Source organism: Astatotilapia calliptera, chromosome 14 (assembly GCF_900246225.1).
Source record: "Astatotilapia calliptera chromosome 14, fAstCal1.2, whole genome shotgun sequence".
NCBI classification, from domain to species: domain Eukaryota; kingdom Metazoa; phylum Chordata; class Actinopteri; order Cichliformes; family Cichlidae; genus Astatotilapia; species Astatotilapia calliptera.
Window position 1 is genome coordinate 20,947,900 of NC_039315.1, and position 21,645 is coordinate 20,969,544.

At 39.1% G+C, this 21,645-nt stretch overlaps 1 protein-coding gene across 2 annotated transcripts in view; it reads right to left on the reverse strand.

Moving 5' to 3' along the window:
• Positions 1–697: 697 nt before the first annotated feature.
• fam168a (family with sequence similarity 168 member A) overlaps positions 698–21,645 on the reverse strand; it is a 45,615-nt gene continuing 24,667 nt past the window's right edge. The window contains exons 2-8 of one of the 2 annotated variants that reach the window (XM_026191728.1): positions 17,256–17,363; positions 16,529–16,620; positions 12,770–12,847; positions 8,364–8,509; positions 7,401–7,587; positions 6,709–6,835; positions 698–6,468 (exon numbers count right to left, since the gene is read on the reverse strand). In XM_026191728.1, coding sequence (XP_026047513.1) covers positions 6,723–6,835; positions 7,401–7,587; positions 8,364–8,509; positions 12,770–12,847; positions 16,529–16,620; positions 17,256–17,317 — 678 coding nt within the window. In that variant the 5' untranslated portion in view covers positions 17,318–17,363 and the 3' untranslated portion in view covers positions 698–6,468; positions 6,709–6,722. The remainder of the gene's footprint in view (positions 6,469–6,708; positions 6,836–7,400; positions 7,588–8,363; positions 8,510–12,769; positions 12,848–16,528; positions 16,621–17,255; positions 17,364–21,645) is intronic. The other variant, XM_026191729.1, reaches the window with a different exon arrangement.

The window sequence follows — 21,645 nt, forward strand, 5'->3', positions numbered from 1 at the left end:
CAACAATTCTGATGGCTAAAGAACCAAATGGGACAGGCGGCAAAGAAAAAAAAAAAACATTGTTGGGAAATGACGTTAAAACTCTTCCCAGACTAACACACAGCAACAATTGCTTCCATTGCTGCCATCTTTCCTGCTTGGCACTGTTGTGACACACCTAAATGCTTCAGGCCAGCAAACTGCCAAAACTTCTGCGTTTCTAGTTGTGCTCATATTTGATGAGTGGACTTGATTAGAAGCATGTGGCAGTTAATTACCCTCCTAATTACTATAGAATCAGTAAGGGCGTACGTAGTTTTATGGCTTTCATCTGAGGTTGTACTTACGTAATGTTAAGACCTGCTAAAGTTATGATGAATAAAACACTAGAATTAGGTGAGGGTTTATGACTTGATTTCTCTCTTTGTGCATATTTTGATGAATCTCAAAAAACAGTGTTTTATAAAATATACCCAACAATAAAAAAAATTATATCATGACAACACAACCAGGAAAAAAAAGGCCACACACACACAATAAGTCTTCCTTTTATAGGAAAATTTTAATAGTTATTCAATGTTCTACATTTTACAGTAAATATACAATTACAAACTTGGCTTAGTTATAGTACTAAGATCACTAACTGATCTTTTAAAAAAACAAAACAAAACAAAACCCTCAACAACAAAAAAAAAAACAATAATAAAAAAAAAAAAAAAAAAAAAGAGGAAATTTAAAAAAGAAAAAAAAAAGAAAACAGATTTACACTTCATATCACAAGCCTGACGCAGGTCCTTCACTCTGGACCAAATAGCTAACATACAATTCACTTCTCTCAACGCTGAACAGACGTTGGGCTTCAGTTTCAAACACAACCTTACGGTAACAGATATACCATAGCATGTGCAAACTGGGTACCAAACTAAAACTTCCAAAGATGGGGTTGTTCATCGTACTTGATCCAGAGGGATGCAAGCAGTTTTTTTTTTTCTTCTTCTTTTGTTTTTTTGTTGTTTTTTTTGGAAGACAAGGAATTTCCACTTTTTGCATCACATTTAGTGTCAAATCAAACTAAGAGATATCTCTGACAAGTTGAAATTAAAAAGCTGCGGCAGAACATTGAAGACATTTAAGAGCCTACTATTCACTTTGATAGTAGTGTTTTAGTTTATACTTGTGAAAAACTAAGACTTTGCAACTGCAAGGCAAAAACAAAAAACAACAAAAAAAAAAAAAAGAGAGAGAAGGGGAGGGGAAATGGAAGAGAGGATAGGTGTTATGAAATGCTTCTAGTCACATTTTCACTGTCAAGATAAAAAAAAGAAAGAAAATAAAAGCAAAAAAGGTTTGGAAATCTACAGGTTGACGGATGACGCGGTGAAGCAGAGTCACGGTTAAGACAAGTTTGCACACCCGCCCCCCTCACGCTGCAAAGTGTGCAACTGCCCATTTTCACTTACGGTAAGTGCAAATTGAAATAAATGAAACAAGGAATGGAGTGAAATGAGGAAGCACTTTCATCACTCTGGAAAAAAACTAAACAAAACTGAAACTGTTCCCAGCCTCTTCACTGGGTCTCCACATTAAAACAAAATAATTTGTTTTTGAACTTTGTTCCACAATCAAAAAAAAAGGTCAAAAATACAGGTCTGTATTTTTAGTGATGTTCTGGTTGTCCAGACATCTAAAACTATCTCCCAATAAACCTACAGCAATTTGAGAAAGTGTTCAAAGGTGACATTTAATTGTGAGTTTTACATGCAAATGATTAAAAAGGCTCAAAGCCATCAGACACAGATGCCACATTAGACTTTGTCACCAGCGACATCTAGTGTTTAAAAAGGCGTCGATGTAACAACCATCGCTTCTGCAGTTCAGACGGGGAGGTGAGGGATGCAAACTTTAGGCAGGTTGGCACAGAAAGGTATGAGAGTTAAAAAACAAAACAAAAAACAAGTGCTAAGAGTGAAGACGGGAGGAAACAATATATGATCCGACATCATTTTGCATCCCTGAATGTGATGAAACCAGATGTGTAATGGAATGCCGAGTGGGCACAAAGTGAAAACGGGGGTAAACCCAGAGAGGAGAGGAGCAAAAGTTAAGAGTCAGGCAGACAATATGCATCAACAGTGTGAGAAACAGGACAGCAATATGGGAAAAAACCCCAAAACTAAACAGATTCACATGAAGCCAGACGCAACGAGGACTCAGAATTCACCACTTAGGAGAACAAAGTAATATTTATCGAACAACAACTGGTGAAATATGGCACAGAACAAAGGGCACAGAGGCTGAGGGTTTTCAAGACATCATTCAATACAATTCTTTGAACCCACAAAACAGAAACGGACAGAAAAAAAGGAAAACTGATTCTAAAGGCATCCATTTCAGTTCTGTCACCGATCCTCTTTTTTAGCTTTTTTTTGTAACATATCGTAACGTCTGTAATTTCAATGGGAATCTGGTGATAAGAAATCCCACAGTTTTATGTAAAGACCTTGTGTGAACTCCACTCCCTCCTATAGAAACGGATATGAAGCGGACAGATGCAGAAGAGGTAAAACAAAAACAAAAAATAATATATATATATATATATTAAAAGCACAAACAGTAGCTGCCACACTGATGCAACCATGCTTAGCTAGAAATACATTACTGTACCACTTGCTGTATAAATATACTGCATGTTTTTTAAACTTAGAAATCCAATGCTATAGTGAAATACACCTGAATATTATGCATACCCATTATGCTCAATTGACCATAGGGAAAGAAGAAGAAGAAAGGAAACAAGATTTAACTGAGAAATACTGACAAAAAGTAGTGGTTGGTTAAATAAATCCTAATGGAGTAACATCACTGTTGTCGCAAGAAAATGTAGTTTGTGAACTTGTGAAGTTTCACCAGCTTTAAATTAAAATGTACAAGATCCTTAAGCGGCGTCATTTCCTCACTCTCATGCTAAAAACACCCACTTGATATCGGCTAAAATACAAGAGTCGCTTTAAAAACGGGGCCCAAACGTAGGCGCTTTTCTTCCGACAGCGGAATTATGCGATATTTTCTTGAGAATTAACATACTAGTGTACAAACATCTGGACTAAGAATACCTCAAACACTCGACCTTATTGTTTTATTTTTAATTAGGATATAAATTGCTTCTTCCTCCGTCTTGCACTACAAAGTCTAGGTACCTGTTACTTAGCATTAAATTATAGTAGTATAGTCAAGTTTCTTTTTTTTGTCTTATGTTGTGCAATATTTCCTCACAATGTTATTCAATACTTCAAAAAAATTTGATATGTCTACTTTTCTTAGCAGTAACTGTAATAATTATTGAAAGGCGGCTGCATACGGAGCCTTGAATCCATATTTAGAGATTACAACAATATGCATTTGTTTATTTAAACCCCCCCAAAAAAGAAAATCAATTCAAAATGCTGATAAAATAATTACTGTACGTTAAAGTTGGAGGCATTCCCCTCTTATTTTATTGCAATATCAAACCACTTCATCCACATACCCGTGCGCTAAATGCTTTTTTTTAAAAGACCAATCTACCCTCACAGGAATGTGAAGTTCTCCTTTGAGCTTTTTTCTTCTTGTAAATCCTGAAAAAATGCCACAGGCCTCACCTAAAAGTAAATCCCACCACGATCACGACTACCCCACACTGACGAGGACCAATACACAAAGACTTAAAGTGCCGCTATTACGTATCTGTGTTTAGATTTGCTTACATAGCCCAATGTTCTCACCGAATGGAGTCATTCTCTCCCTGAAAACACTGCCATGGAAATGCTTTGGCTATAGCCCAGGCTCTTCTTGTGTTACATATCTATGTCGCTATGTAACAGCCATAATCTTGGCCTAGAAACCAAGAAGTGAAAAAACAAACAAACACCCCACCTACTCGCCTATTATGACCTTTTTGTTGAGTTCTTGTACAAAATGATCAGTTTCTGCTGAATTACATTTGTCTCCACAACAATAATGAACCCTACATGTTTCATTTTAGCATGGCGCACAGGTATAAATATTTACTCGATCTGTATTGTATTTGACTGTAGACAAATTACCAATAAAGTTCTTCTTTCTAACATAAAAACACAAGAAGAAATGGGTGAAATAATTCCACAAAAACATCTAACAAGACTGTCATATTTTCAATTTCCTGACATTAAAGTTCAGAGATGAGAAAATCTGGCTGAAGCTAAAAGTTTGTTAGTATTTGATGGCTCTTAGAGGAGCATCCAGTTATGAATGTGACCAAGTTTGATTGTCAAACTCCTTTAAATCTGCATTCTATCTAAAGACCAGCAGATGGCGATAGCTGTGGCTGCAAAAACACTTGTGGTCCTAAAGAAGTTCACAGGCTCATCAACTCACTTTGAGTCACACTGAACAAAAAAGTCTGTTCTGTAAATCTTGGTGATTTTTTTTATTTTTTTATTTTTTTAAAATGATGATTATTTGCTTGCCCATGGGCTAATGACTTGCCAATCAAAAACCAATAAAATACAGTTTCCCAGTCAGACCCACGACTCCTTGTAACATCCATTCTTTTGCAAAATGGGGCTTAAACAAACATGAGACGTCACAGTATCCATTCATCTTTTATACAGTCTGGGTACAGTGAAGATTTCAAGAGCCAGGAGCCAAAACAGAGTGTTTCGGAGAGAGAATGACAAAGTTGCTGAAGCACTGTGGGAACTAATGTGTGACTAAAAAAAAACATGTTGTTGTTGTTGTTTTTAATTTGTTTAACTTTAAAATCAACGAAGTGGAAAAAATAATTGTGAATACAAGCGTAACTGGGCACTTCAAGCTACATGACTAAAAAGCCGTGCTGCAACATGGACCTTATATGCTGAACAGATTATTAACAGACTGCGTCCAATCAGAAGGCTGTGATGTGCATAACATTTAGACGGATGGACTAGATTGAATTCTATTCATCTATCCAATGATATTTATCTGACAGGCCCATTATTTAATAAAAAATTCAATAGTCTGGGCTCTCATCTGCAGGCCGTTTGGTTATTAGTCCTCGTCTGGAAAATGGAAGGAGGAGGACGAGATGATATATTCACAGTGAGAAAAATCAATGTGCATCACATACAGCACAAAAGAGCCGTCTGTTTGTGCACCTCCTTGCAGGCGAGTAACAAACTTAACTCTCTTGTGCCTTAAGATGACAGCTGTGAATATGTCATCTTGTCTACTGTTCTCATTCCTTCCGGCTCTCCTCCGACATCACCACCGATCCCTTTAAACTCCATCACTGCTGGCTGTGTCTCCCATGCACACCCCAGAAATCCATGTGTGCGTGTGTGTGCGCGTGTGTGTGTCCACCAGCTAAAACATAACTGGAGGTACTGTACAATAAGCGCCACTAAGTGACGGTGTTTCCCAAAACACAACAGGAGCCCCTGTGTGTGTGTGTGTGTGTGTGTGTGTGTGTGTGTGTGTGTGTGTGTGTGTGTGTGTGTGTGTGTCAGAAAGTGTGCACGACCGTCCAAGCTGTTGTCACTGTTAGTATAGCTGTATTTTTTTAAGGTTTTAAATGTACTTACCTACTCTAACCACAGAAAGAAAGCTGACATGACCCAAACCACCCAGGAACGTCCTCTATAGCTAGGATAAAATTTTGATAGTGTTACAACATACTAGCCTGCATAGTATGTAGCATGATGTTTGTACTAGGTACAATGCTAAAGCAGACAAAAAATGTGACGCGTAGCATTACAGGTGATGGCTGGTCAGTGCTCATAGCACTCCTATGGAGGCGTAACAACCGGGATGACAAACTACTGCTGGACACAGCTACACTGGAAGACGACCGAGATCAAACTGAAAAAGGATGAGGAAGAATTTGGGGGGAGAGACTGCAAAGTAAGGTAACTCATCTGAGTGTAGCAAAAAGAAGGAACATTAAAAATCAACAATCTGTAAAACTAAAATCCTAGTTGTGTTGAAACCCTGTGCTGATATCTAGTCATTAAAAAATTTGGCAGCATAAGTCAATAAGTCTTTGTGACCAATGGAGATGAAGAAGAATAAGTGCCCAATATTCTCCAGCCAGCTGAGTTGCAGCAGGCAGAAACACACACACACACACACACACACGCACACATACACACACCAGCACAACACAGTAACAGGAGCGCTCGACACCCGTGATTGGTCAAGAGTCCTTCTGGAGTTCCAATGACAGACACAGCAAAGGAAAATGAGGAAATGAAATAAAATAACAATACAAAATAAGATAATGATTGGTTGGCAGATGAAAAGGAAAAAAGAAAAAGAAAACAAAGAAAAAGCAGCTTTTGTAAAAATGTTAGAGAATGTCGCATAATAACAATGATAGTAAAGTGGCTGTTGCACTTTAGTTTTGTTCTTGCAGACAGATGCAGAGTTCCCGTGATTACTGACGGGAGCTCGCGGTAAGATTCGAGCAGTTGCATACGATGGTGGACTCCAGATCTGGTGGGAAAGAAAAGCAGAGGAACACATAGGTGATTGAGTTAAGACTGCCTCAGACCTCTGAGGGAAGAAGGGGAAAAAAATGGCGAGGCAGCGCAGTTTGTTAAAGTCGAGAGAGACGGGGATGAGATGAGGAAAGGAAAAGGTGGAGAGGAGGGGAAGAAAAGGAGGAACCACCAGATGGAGCACAGAAACATCTTAAAGAGGAGGATCTGAAACATCAGGAGGGGAGATACTTACATGATGGATGGGCTCTACCAGTGAGGCGGTACGTAGCTGTACCCAGGTGTCCCTTGGGGCCTGTAGGTTGGCACAGTAACTGGGTGTGCTCCAATTGGGGGGTGTTGTGGCGTTGTCAGCAGAGTCCCTACACAAAGAAAACACCACCAAGGATGCAAAATCAATTTGTACCTGAGCTGCATCTACCAATCATGCACTTCTTTTTGTTTTTTTGCAGCAAAAAGGCAATAAAATAAAGAATAAAATGTTTTTTTAAGTCCAGGGACTTAAGGTAGGACTAAAAAGGTAACAAAGGGTCTTTGCTAAAAACATTTAAAATACACCAACACGCATTGGCCTGCACCATCTTCACAGATACTATCAGGGCTATTGCACTTTCACCCATCACAGGTGGGCAACAAAATCACACATTTTCATTTTTCTTTACCTTCTCGGGGGGCAAAGATGAAGAAAACGATCCTTTAATTAATGCTACAGCTTTTTTTAAGCAAACAAATTCAAAAGCTTTCATCAGTGCCGTAATAATAAGATTACTACAAAAAAACACATCAGATGCCCTCCTGACACAGCTCCAAAGGGATTTGTGTCTCCTCCAGTAGAGCCATCACAAATTATGGTCGAGAGTGAAGAACAGTTATTATGTTGGTACCATATTAGGCCCACATGGAAAGAGTTCACAGTTGCTTTCATACCTGCGCTCATGGCCATGGTTGTCCCAGCTACCATCCCCATGGCAGCCATGCCGTTGTTGCGAGGAGCAGGTACAGGGACAGGGGCCGGGTAGAGGGCTGTGGAGGGGATGCTGTTAGGCTGCACCACGGTGGTGTGATGGATCACATGTGGCTGAGCGGCAAACACTGGCTGGGTGTAGTACGCTCCCTGTCAGGACAAAACATCGGAAAACCTTCAATGATTACAAAACATCTTAGCAGAAGAAACTTCTTCAAGTGATTTTGCATTACAAGAACAAGCAAAACAGACTGAAACACAATACTTTGAAATGGACAGAAATTGAAGCCGTCTCTTCTTTCCACTGCACTTTTCAAAGCACCAAATTACAAAACAACAACATGATTGCCTTATTGTTGTTTTATTGTGTGCGACTGAATCTCAAAACCAAGTTCAATTCAATCGGTTTTCTAATTTAATAATAGCGAATGTTTATTTCCCCGCATTTTTGGATAACCAAGCGTGTTACTACCGGCTAAAGTGTGCCATAACAAAAATCAGCCAACGTCAAATGTCTGTGTTTTCATTCATCCAGGTCACGGTTGTCTAAGGACATTAGAAAATAAAGAGAGGGTTCTTTAGCCCTCGCTGATGGTAGAGAGTGACATGTTCTGTATCCAAACAGTGTCCCTGTAGGCTGGAGAAATGCGCTTTTCACTCAACAGTCCAATTCTGCAGAACAGAAGCTACCTATGAACATGATAAGTGCTCTGAATTTAAACGAGGAGAATCAACAGCCATGTGACAGACCATTTACTGTCACAAACGCTTCGCCCTAATTGTTTTTAATACAGAGTAAAACGACGCAGACTGAGCAGGCAGCACAAATGTATTTACTGGAGTGGCTGCGTTAAACGGTTATGGCAGCCGAGCAGCTGCAGCAACAAACCCCATCAACATTTTCCACTCACTCCAGACATCCTCACCTGTGTGTATAGGTTCTGCTGAGGGTAGGCACTGCGGATGGGGTACATAGCTGTCGGGTACGGGGTAGGGGTCGGAGTATAAGGAGGAGGGGCTCCATTTGACTGAGTGGGGGGCACTTTGTATGGAGTTCCTGCTGAAGTATATCCTATACAACGAAAGAAAAGAGAAATACAACATAAATTTACCAGCTCACCAAGAAGAGGTCTTCTTAAATCTAGGAGAGTTTCTTATTTACACGTCAATAACACATTAGAATAATGAGATTGAATTCTCCACACTGTCTTTAGTCAGTTGAGCTCTCACACTGGGTTTTTATGAGTAACTCTATACCTTAAACATTTCATTGTTGTGTGTGTTTCTATGTTTAGGGGGAGCAGCAGCAACCAAAGAGAGTACAGACTCACCCTTTTAGCACTCATCCTCACATCTCATTATTTGCATTTCCTATAAAATCCACCAGATGGGGACGACTGCCATCTTTTGATGGGATTTGAATATCGAAACAATAAAGCTGACAGTTTATGTATATTTATCCAGTTTAAGCACGAGCTTTGAAGATAGGGGCTTTGCACTGTGTATTGAAAAAGCCATCTACTGACTGTATGTGAGGTATTTTCAGGTTTTTTTTCACAGATTATATTCTGCAGTATACGCTGAAACCAACAACCACAGCAGAGCTGCAACATCATTTCACATAGTATCCCCCCTGTAGCTGACGCTACGTCACTGGATGAAAAGCATGACGTTGGGGACAGTAAAGGAATCTGGCTCAGACCGCTGCATTCATGTCCGCTCTGATCTCTGGGGGTGTAGTACCTCTGAGCCGCCACCTGGAGGAGCCTGAAGGTCAAACATGCTACTAGCTAGTTGCTGCTGCTGTGGAGCTTATGAAAGCACTTTTCTCACACAAGGACAAGGGAACAAAGAGATGCTGGCGCTGCTCTGTGGCTAAAAGTCTGTGTGTGTGTGTGTGTGTGTGTGTGTGTGTGTGTGTGTGTGTGTGTACACACATGCTCTCACATTCATTCTTTGCACTAACATGCATGCAGGGCATTAAAGGACAATGGTGCGTGACAATCACACAAAAGCCCTGCTGATAGAAAACACTTTGTCTCCTCAGCGGTCTTGAGAAATAATGACCAAGACACGTTTTCTAATCAGACGGAGGCTGGCTTGTCTGGCCGATTCATTGTTGTCACTGATACAAAATCTAAACATTTTAATTTCCCCATAAATTAACCACTGTGGAGTAAAGGGTAAGATATCTGCAGTCAAGCACACACACACACACACACACACACACAAAAAAACAAAAACAAAAAAAAAAACCCAAACCAAAACAACCCTGATAATGAGTCTCGGGTTTCGGCTGGAACAAAGCTGACAGAGCTTTGCCAAAGCATACCTGATATTTGGTTAGACTTCCAAAAGACGGAAAACAAACTCAGGGAGGGAACAAGGGGAGGAAGCTTCAAAAGCGGCACAGATGAAAAGTACAACCCCCACCCTCTCTGCTCGAGTACCACACTCAATATTTAAGACAATAGAAAACAATTTCAGTCGCTATCTTCACTCCCTGCTGAGGAAATTACCGTAAATTTAATCCATACGTCCAGTAGCATTTTTTTTCTGAAAGGTACTTTAATCAAAATTTAAAGCAATTAATAGATTCTTGCATGATTATATATCACATCTTTACTGCTGTTATAAAAACACATCATTATCTCTGAATTCAGTAACAATGCATGTGTTCAAAGACTCCATTAAATAAAAACATCTTGCTGACACTACAAATCATTTATTTATTTTTCCCTGAGCTCATTATCAGTCCCATTCATTTCACCATTCCTACTCTTTTGGTTATTTTTTTTTATTAAATCTTTTTATTTAATTGCTCAACGTTGAACAATCCTTGTTGACTTCCTTCCTCGCCTACCCCCAATCAGATCAAATTGCATTACTGTATAATTACCTTTATTACCACAAATCTGCACAAGATTGAAAAATTGATATCCCGAATGAGCAGAACGATGAATTTAATGCTTTCAAACAATGTAATAAATGTTTTTTTTCTTACGCTTGGACTACAAGAAAGCCTGCAATCACCAAACCTAAACCATCTATACATGCATATCAGGAAAGCACAACTGTAGTCCCATCTGCTGAGGGGACCACACAATGAACCCCAACAGAGCACGCATTTGCTGCTATATGGGCACTAGCAGCTGCTACTGGCTAGCTTCCCACTCCTTCGCCATTAATGCCCCTTTAGGCTGAGATCATCACTTAATTCATATTGCCTTTAAACGACTCGAGTCTGTGTGCAGCTCTAAACAACATTGTAACTGCATGAGTGATGGTAATGCTCCGTCAATTTTTATGAGCATGGTTTGGTTCGTAACTTAATTGTAACCGCACGTGACTCTGATAACCATTAAATATGTAGGAAACTGTATTTGCTTTAGGTTAAACACGCATCATAAACGGACAAACTCATTGCATCTCTACGCAGCGCTGCAGTGCCGCAGTAGCAGTGATGGATCCTCTTTAAATTAAAATGTCATCAGTGTGTAATTTATTCAATACATTAAGTGTTAGACAACCTTAACCTTAACACTGACTAACTTTCATTTCACACCATCACATTACTCAGCTGCCAGACTGCGCGGTTACAGATTACTCATCAGGAAGATAAAAACATTTCTGAAAATTATTAAGATAAATTGGAGGCGCAGTTTGTTCAGGCTTTTCAAGGCATTTCACAAACACTCGGTTCTGAGTTTTTAATGATCATTTCTGCATCACGGCAGAATTCACAACGAGCAAACTAGGAACAGTAATAGCACTGGACTCAAATTCACCAATGCAGGGATGAAAAAGCACGTATGCTAGGAAAAGAAGGCTTGTGAATTTATGTACCCATTTAACTCCACCTCAGTGTGAGGTTCTCTCCTGTAATCTTGCTGTCATTTTAAGTCATGTTAGTTTCTCTCCTTTGTGCTGCTTCACTCTGCGTGTGGGCGTAACCACTCCTAACCAGCTTGGTCTCGTGGTAAAACGAGAGAAAAGACTTTTTTTAAATTGTATTTTATTCACACGGACATGAATTGTCACATTTTCTGCCATTAAAGTCAGCATTCCTCTTAAATTCTTGTATTTCAGTTGGAATTATGCTTTGAGCAGCCTGTAGCTCGTATGCTGTCGTGAGGCTTTCAGCGAGGACGCATCACCCTGACAACCAACAAGTCTTTAAAAAAAGAAAAAGAAAAAAGGGGCAGCGGTTGTAGTTTGACCCAAACAATGATTGAAGTGCTTTTACTGGCTAAACTTAACAGAGCAGTTTTATTAAGGAAGTTAAAGCGCCTCTTATATTGCTGTTGTGATGAACTGATTTTATATAAATAAAACTGAATTAAAAATAGCATGAGTGGCAAAAATGTAGTCATGTAGTTCTCTTAGAACAAAACAAAAAAATCTTCTACTTTGTTTACATGTAGATATGAGGAAACTGTGGTCAGGAACAAAAAAAAATTGAAATGTCACAAGCTTTTAATAAACTGGTGTGAGACTGTCGTGTTGACTTAATGCACACACAGTCATGTAGACATTCAGAGTCTCAGTAAACATGCCCTTCAGTAGTTCATCGGGCAACTTAGAATACCTTTTTTTTTTTACTAAACTACTAAAACTACATATATGTTCTCCATATTTTGTATTTTACTTTACTTTCCCAAGTTGATAAAATCATTAGTGTTTTTAAACAATCACAACCATGTGGATGTGATGTGGCCGCCTTGTATTTTGAGCCTGGTCGATGTTACTGTTACTTACTCGGGAGCCAAATGAAGCATGACAGAAATTATTTGTAAAAGCATTTGTCTATTTTCCATTCTGCGTTGCTTTGCCTTAATATAAATCGTTTCTCATGTTTTAACTATTCTAATCTTGTATTCAATTCAATTCATTTTCATTTATATAGCACCAAATCACAATAACAGTCGCCTTGAGGTGCTTTATATTATGAGGTGAGACCCTAGAATAATACAGAGTAAAAACCAACAAACTTCTCACTAACTGCTCGCTCATAGGGGGGAAGGAAAAAAAACCCTTTTAACATGAAGAAACCTCTGGCAGAACCAGGCAAATAAATCAACCCAGCAAAGGCAGGCAGAAGAAAACAGTCTAGTAGCTTAATACTTGTAGCTGCATGATAATGATTTGTCTGAATTCATCGTGCACACAAACTTCAATGGTTCCTTGTAGTGCAATTATCCTTTATTCTTCTTAGAAAAAGAGAAAGAGCCCCTAATTAACTCTGAAAATTACTCTAAACTGACAATTTCTCCCAAGATATTACCTTGTTAAATATGAGCTCTTTGTGTATGGGGAGGAGGGTAGAGCTTACCTGGTGGATACCCAGGACTGCCTGTTTGGTACAGGTTGGTGTAGGTAGGAGCTGTAGCAGGATACCCCCCTGGATAGCCTGCAAGACGCCACAGGCGAGACAGAAAATATTAGAAACCTTAACATCAAGCAGAGGGGACGCACAACTGAAGTCCCCCTCCTTTCCCCAACCCGCTCACTTATTCACACAGACACACAGGTAGGGGAGTATTTGGTTTGAAGCAGGATGTGCACAGATGGCGCTCATTAAAAAAAATGTCTGCACCAATAACACAGTTGGCTGAATGCGTCTTACATACACCAATTTGGCAGACGGGACACACCTGCCAATATGGTGTGGGAGGAGAGACAAATTCAGAAACATTAGCAATGCCTGCAGACACGTGCGAGGGATGCACGCACGCATGCACCACGCATCCTCCCGTGCGTCATAAATTACGTGTCGAGCGAACAAAAAGTCAATCTGACCTGCGAAAAAGCTTCTCCTTATAAAAAGGTGCAGGTTCGACAGGGCGAGACAAAGACGATGGAAGTAAAAGGGGGGAAAAAAGCAGCACAGAGTGAAGAGAGGGAGTGTAAGCGAGCTAAGTGCTGTTCTCTCCTCACTCTTTGCTATTATTGGCAGACAGTCTCGCAGATCTGTTCTGTAGCCGTGAGCCTCCGCTATATCGAGCTTTGGCTGCTGTAGGTTGAGATACGGTCGGATGTAACAGTTCCAATAAACGCAGTTATAAGATGGTCGAGATGTTAATCACGATCACACAACATCCCGTGTTTATTTCGTTCATGCTAATGCAAAGAATACTTTTTAATTTAACAACACAGCAGACACACGCATGCATAAAATTAAAGCATAGCATAATGAGCACTCAAAAATTTACAGATTGGTTCCGGAAAAATCTGAAAATAGTAAGTCATCAATCTTCATTGTTTTTATTTCAGATTTGGAGGATGTGTTTCTGGTCAGGAAAAAAACAAAACCAAACAGAAATCATGAAGATTTAAAATAAACTTTTTTTTTTTAAATTTCTCACCTTTTTTGAAGGAAAAAAAAAAGTGGCAAAATCTGCATTTACACTACAATTCAGTGTTATATTAAAGAAACAGCTTCTTGCCAGTTCATCATAAGCACCAATTAAAGAGTCCTGAATCAGATGACACATTAACACAACAGATGTTGCTACACTCCAGTTAAACATGCATGCTACGATCCAACTTTAACACCACAAGTTGGATTTTCCCCTTTAACTGAATCCATCTTAAAAATATATATAGATCAGTAGCTTTCACTTCTATATACTATAACTTTATAACCAGAGGTGGGACCAAGTCATTGTTTTGCAAGTCTCAAGTAAGTCTCAAGTCTTTATCCTCAAGTCTCAAGTCAAGTCTCAAGTAATGTCAGGCAAGTCAGAGTCGAGTCTCAAGTCACTGGTGTAAAAGTCCGAGTCAAGTCACAAGTCTGAAATTTTGAATTTCAAGTCCTTTCGAGTCTTTAAAAAAAAAAAAAACGAAAAAAAGCATGTTGCAGTTATGCTAAATGTAAATATTAGACCATGTAATTTTTAAATCTGTGTTTTTCTCAACACATGACAAAATAGTGAACTTAGAAAATATACACAAATTGTGAAATTGCACCTCTTTAAAATGCAGCTCAATTAAACCTAGCTCCAAGAATAATTTTCACCGACAGTTCTGAGATAAGCTGCATGTTATTCTTGGATGCGGTTGTAGGACCGGCTTTAAAATCGCATGACAAAAATATCATACATATTAAAAAAAACTGCATCACCAACGTAGCCTGGAAAACATTTGCTAGTTAGATGAAGTCAGCTATCTCATCGTAGCATATTTATATGCACATTTATAATCATACGGTTCTTGGAGTGAGTGCATACACTCATGAAGTTTAGTAACTTCCGGTCACTGCAACAAGCCCAGGTACAGTTTACCGACGGATGGGTGCAGGACCTTGAAATGCACCGTGTAGAACGAAAGACCATCGTACGTATCATAAGTTTACCAGTCTCACAAATCGTCGTCATAAATACACATTCCTTAACCGTTTATTAATAGGACCTTTGAGCTCAACGGTAATTAATTAGTAGTGGAAATAATTTCTGGTAGCATCACAGAAATGTAGCAGTGACAATAATACTGTATGCTGTAATCGTACTGGGCAATTAGTGATACAAAAACCCTGTTTTACCCTGTGAATAAAAGTATATGTTTTTGTCAATGTACCATAATAACAGAAGCGAAACGCAATATTGTGTCAGGACAATTCACTATTTATGCACAATAAATAAAGGAGCATAGCGCGACAATTTCTGTTCAGCGCCAGACTTGCTTGTAACCTATATCACCAATTATGTTAAGAAAAATGACGCATTAACTACAACAGCAGACTGACCTTTGTGGAAATGCTTGGAGCAGACTAACCTGTGAGCTGGAGGGTTCTGGGACGTTATATTTGATCTTTGAATGGCTGCAATCCAGGCCATCCGTCGCCTCTTTGTTACTTCGGAAACATGGCTCGAACAATTTCTCTTCAACGACGTAATCCGATAAAAACGATCTCTTTACCCGTCGGCTTCCCGTGGCTGTCATGCGACCGGCTATTGCAGTTAATAATACAACAGCTTCTTGACATTTTTGTGTTTCTTTTTATCGCTGTATAACTGATTTTAATTGAAAGCCTGCGTGCGCTAGTACCGCTTGCCACGAGTTCCCAGAATCCTTTGCGGTTCTACCCGTGAATGACGTCACATTTTCAATCTCTATATAATATGCATGTTAAATTTTATATTTGGGGTAAAATATCAAGTCTTTTCAAGTAAACCGGTTCAAGTCCAATTCAAGTCCCAAGTCATTGGTGTAAAAGACAAGTCAAGTCTAAAGTCATAAAATTAATGACTCGAGTCTGACTCGAGTCCAAGTCATGTGACTCGAGTCCACACCTCTGTTTATAACTATTATAACCTTTGAGGCCCAAGATTAACAATGGCCTATATTTTTGTCTCTTTCCTTTTATCTCTTCTTGCAAACTCACTTCCTTGGGCACTTTATTAGGTGCACTTTGCTCCCTTTGCATTTGTAGCACAGATTCAACAACGAAACATTCAGGTTTTGACCCATATGGATATGACAGCATCACAAAGTTGCTGCAATTTTGTCAGCTGCACGTCCATGATGCAATCCTGTTACACCGCATCCCAAAAGATGCTCTACAAGACTGAGATTTGGTGGCTGTGGAGGCACTGTTCATGTCTTGTTGATGCCAAATGTCTATTCTCTGTAAACGTGAGAGATGGTTGTGTGGGGAAATCCCAGTAGATCAGCAGCTTCTGAAATACTCAGACTGCACAAACAACCACACCATGTTCAAAGTTACTTAAATCATCCATTGTGATGCTTTGTTTGAACTTCAACAGGTTATCCTAACAATGACATGTAGTCATTGTAAAAAATAAATAAATAAAAATTAAAAAAAAGCAGCTAAACAAGTTCTATTATAAAGTGCCCAGTAAGTGTATATACAAGAGAGAATATAATTCGATTTTTTACTGTACTGCATAATTGATTGCTGGAGTCACTGGTAGGGATGTTAATAGAAACAATGTTTTTTTGCACAAACTTGAATACAATGTCATATTAGCATTTCTGTCCTATCAGAACTCTGTTAGGCATATCTCAACTGGCTTAAACCTCGGTATTCAGTATTGAAGACGTCCACAGACGTACAGGTCTGCCATCTTACCTGTGAAGGCCATATTCTTGGGGTTTCCATATGGAGTTCCAGGCTGGACAGGGCTGTAGACTGGATTCATAGCTGAAGATAACCTGTTCTTACTAGGAGAGAGAAAGAAACAGAAAAAGTGGAAAACAGAAGAGAGAGAGTTAAGAAAAGACAAGGAGGGGAAAATGGAGGGGAAAAGAGACATAAGCCATGTAAACTGGAAAGAAAATTGTTACCATTATCAAGCACACTCACCACACGCATAATCCCAGAGTCAGATTCTTAAAGCGGCATCCAGCTGAAGGATTTTGCTGGCATGCAACAAAATCAAGCCCTGCGACTCCCCAACCTCAAAGCAGGCTCAATATAAGTATGGACTTAAAAACACAGACTGCTTGGATTTAAAAGAAAAATGCACAAGTTCTGACTCAAAGGCACAAGAATGCTTGGATCAATTGAAAAAGAACGCTTTGGTTCAATGCTGCTACCTGCCTTATTTTCCCACCACTGCACCAACAAGGCGCTACCTTCTGGGTTTTTCAGACACAGGGCCAGTAATCAATTCAGATTGGGGAAAATGGTCGGGCTGAAGGTGCCAGATAATGACCCATAAGGCATCCTTCTCCACACCGTAGAAGACTTCAAGTGCACGCTCTTCATTTCCACTTACCTGCTCATTGTGAATACAGGCCTACGAAATTTCGTGTGTGTGTGCGCATGTAAGTGTGTGTGCATGCGTGCCCCGTACCTCTTGTGCGTGTCTGGTTGATACATGAAACTGAATTTGTCTGTGGGATGCCCGCTCGCCATTCTTGCTGTATGCAAATGAGGAAGGAGTGGAAGTGGATATGCAAATCTGAAATTAAAACAGCGAGAGGTCATGATTACAATGAACACAAGGGAAAAAAATTAATTAAAAGAAAAACAGCAAAATAATAATAAAGAAAAAAGCAAGCACCAGTGCAACAGCAAATGGTTAGTGATAGCAGCAAGGGAGACAGTGATCAGGACCATGTCTGAGTGAGTGTTTGTGTTAACATTGTGTCTTTAATGTGCTCGATACAGCATGGATTAAAAAAAGGATGTGTGATAACTTCTCTCAGTTTTAAGGTGTGTGCAAGTGAAGCAGTTTCCAGAGGTGCTTGGAGATTATTAATATGGGTGTTAATAGAATAGAATAGCCCTTTATTGTCATTGTACATGTACAAAAAGAAATTGTGGAAATTTGCATAAACTTTACAATGCGTGTCCCAAAGGAGAGTGAAAAATGAATATGGACTTGCATGTACATGTGTGATGTCCTGTTCAGAACGACAAGTACAAGAAGCAAAGCTCAACATCAACACAGCCAATGGAAAAGCACAGCACATCCAGTGAAAGGTGCAAGTGGAAAAGCAACACAACGGTACTGGGGTGGGGTGGGGGGGGGGGGGGGGGGGGGTACCAAGCTGAGTTTTGCACCGAGCCAAGAGTAAGCGTGATCCAGAATTATAAGAGAGCTGCACAAACACAGAGTGAAACGGCTGAGCAATAACTGAAGAGAGGAAAGGTGTGCGCGGGCTGTGTGTTATATGAGTTCATGTGTAGCTTGTGTTGATTTTAACCCCCCTTCTCTTTGAAATTTCGGACTTGGCATGTGATGGCAGGGATCAGAGTGGTGCATTGTGGTTTTGAGTGCGGGCCCATAAAACACTGTGTTGGATGTTACGTGGTGATCCCTCTAAACACGGCACATCCCTCACCCAGTCGCCGTATAAAAAAACCTATCAAAATGTATTACGTGTGCGACTTCAGTTTGCACTGTTCCATCCTGAGCTTCTGCTTCATGGACAGTTAACAACTGACAAAACACAAACCCTTTACACGATTATTGCGTTGGTGTCATAAGAGCTGGGCATACGCTGTAACATGGTGATGCCAAACGGCACCAAGTGACACTTCAGATTAGCCAAGGAAGCATGCCGGTGCTTTGTAAAATAGCACTGACGTCAAAACACCCCAAAACGCAGACAAATAAATGCAAGCACAAAACACGTGGGTGAGGTTGCTTTTCAGTTGTTTTGTGTGCGAATCCCCTTTAAAAATACATGCTCATCCTCCCCCCCCCCCCAAAAAAATAACATGAACCTGTGTGTCTGTGGGTGTGCAAGACAACAAAAGTGGTGATATGCAAGCCGTGCTTCATTACTGAAACTCATGTCTCATAGCTAAAGAATGTGTCAGGGGAATTGATTAACCTACTGGCACCTTCCTTTTTCTCTTCACTGCACTTCGTTGTTTAATTTATCATTAGCCTTCTCTACCTCAGTTAATCAGTACCTCTGCATGCAAAACAACACTTTGATTGTAGCAGAATTACGTGTACAGAGATACGTGCAAACCCGGTTACACTAAAGTACTGTAACTCGAGGGATGAAGCAATGCGTTTACACACAGACAACTTAGCAACAAATCACTTCTAAAATTCTATCTTGAGGCACTTTGTTACTAGCCTGCCAGTAAAACACTTCCTTTGTTCCCATTTCTTTGGTTGAACTTATGAAAAAAACAAAACAAAGATAACACAGCCCAAGACGGCATTTTTTCACCAACAACATGATTCCTAAAGAGCTATTAGAAAATACTGAGAAAAATGGAAAAATGGGAGGAGCAGCTAAAGAATTATCTACAGCCGATGAACAATATCTTAAAGTCATATACATGTATCCAGCATCGTATAAGACCTGATGCAGGACTTATATGATACAGGAGATGCATCGGGCAGCTGTCAAGCAGCCATTCTCTAGGAAGGGAATGCAGTGATGAATCAAAACCATAATCAGTGTCTACGGAGGAGGTCAGGAGACAGGTATTAACTCTCTACATCCATCTGTAAAAAAACTGTGAAAGCCATGTCGTGGTGTGGAGCTGCATTTCTTGTTAAAATTGATCCAATTATCAACACAGAAAAGTATCATCAGATTTTGACCCACAAGGGAAAAAAAGCTTAATTTTGCAGCATGGCAAAGATCCCAAACACACTGCCAACGCAGTGAAAACAAACCTGGATAGAAAAACACACAAGATAGAACATTGTCAGTCATGTATGGGCCTCTGGATAGCCCGGACATCAACATTACTGAAGTAGTGTGTGATCATTTTACCTAACATTCTCCCATTTTGTATCCTGTTAAGATGCTAAAAATATATTAAAGTAATGCTACGAATTTCAATGTGTGAATCAACAGAAGTAAAAAGGAAACTGAAAAATTGTCACAAATTATAGTCCAAGATAAAAACGTGCATCAAGGTTAAATTAAGGACAATTCATATGATTGAACACAACAGATTGCTACCAAAGCACAAAGAAAAACGAATGTCTTTCCTCAAAAAAAATTCTTAATTAAAAGAAGAAACCACAAACAAGCCAGTTTTGTTCAAGTTCTCAATATTTGGGTTAACAGGCCTTTTAATGAAAAAAACTAAAATCAAATGAAAAGGTACAGCAGGCCATGTAAGAGTATTAATCAGTAATACTATATATAAAGGTAAAAACCTTTTATATATTAACACATAGACAAACCATCCCTGAGGGGCCTGTCCTCAAAACACACACGTACACAATTACAGCTCTGAATGAATAGAGGAGCGAGAAACGGGTGTGTTCATCTGTTTCACTGCACCCATGTGAATGCAGAAAAAGGTGATGAAAAGTTAAAACGGGAGAACAAGAGCGGCTGGACAATGCATCATAATGAGGGTGTGCACAAGAAACAGAGGACTGCAGAAATGCATGTGGTGAGTAGGAGTGTCCAACCATGCCTCCATTTGTTTTCGGGGGGAGGTGATGAGGTCTCTACTCCTAAAAAGCCCCTTTCTAACCAGAAGACCTTCTGTTCGGCACTGCATTATGGTAGAAGACCATTAAACAGAGTGTGCTCGCTATACAGAGGGAGACTGAAAGAGAGACATTGCTTTTATTTCTAGAACAAGCTGTAAAAGGGCAGATACAAGTCTAAACATATCCATGCATTTATATACTTCAGAAAGGTCAAAAACACATCCTTACTTGCTTACAGACTAACAAAAAGTAAGTGCTGTAGGCAGGTTCGGGTTTAAGAACAGCAAATCATTATGGGAAATGCACTTAGATGTGATAAATATTGGAGTCAGACTAATAATGACAGCATTAATTCTTACCATCCTTGGCCAAAAGAAAATATTCTCACCATATGTTTACACCGTGTATTTATATGCGGTAAAAATGTATACCATATATTCTATTTCTGTGCCACGGTTGTTTTTTGCACCATGACACGTTTTGTGTACAAATTTGTCAGAAAGCATCAATCTGATTCAGAAGAATTCAAATTTTTCAATAAACATTCAGGGAGTCAAAACCGAGCTGATATTGCAGAGTACTACATATCAATGAAATGTCTTAACTTTTAGAAACTGGAGCCCAGTTATTACAATCAGATAGGATCAGATAGTAAGTATTTTTTGTTTTTTGAACAGAGGCTTTTTTGTTTGTTTGTTTTTGTAATTTATCTTTGATTTTAAATCAAACAATCAATACTGGATCACAGTGCAGATTTTCAGCTTCAACGTAAGTTAAGGCCAAAATCTTTAGGAATTACAAACATTTTTATGCACAGTCTCACATTTTTAGAAGCTCAAAATTAATTGAGAAAACATACTCTTAAAAAACAAACAAACAAAAAAACTGCTTTTAATCGGTGAATGAAAATAGTTTGCAGTAGGGCTGCTCGATTATGGCAAAAATGATAATCACGATTATTTTCACTGAAATTGAGATCTCGATTATTTGACGATATTTATTTAACCCTTTAAGACCTACTATAGAACCAAGTCCGCCAGAGCTTATATTATATTTTTACATGTTGTAGTGCCATTTGTGGGAGCATTTCAATTTGCTATGCAACTGTTATAGCCCATATTTTAATAATATGTATGCATTAAGTCCATAGTAACTACATTAATTGCAAAAAAGTGCAATAAACTACAAAAAAAGTTTGAAAATCATTTTTGTTTTTTTTATATATATATATATTTCTACTTGGAGAAATTTAAGAGGCTTATCCTTCAAAACTTTAAATACAAAAAAGTTGCAAAAAATAGTTTACAACAACAGGAAA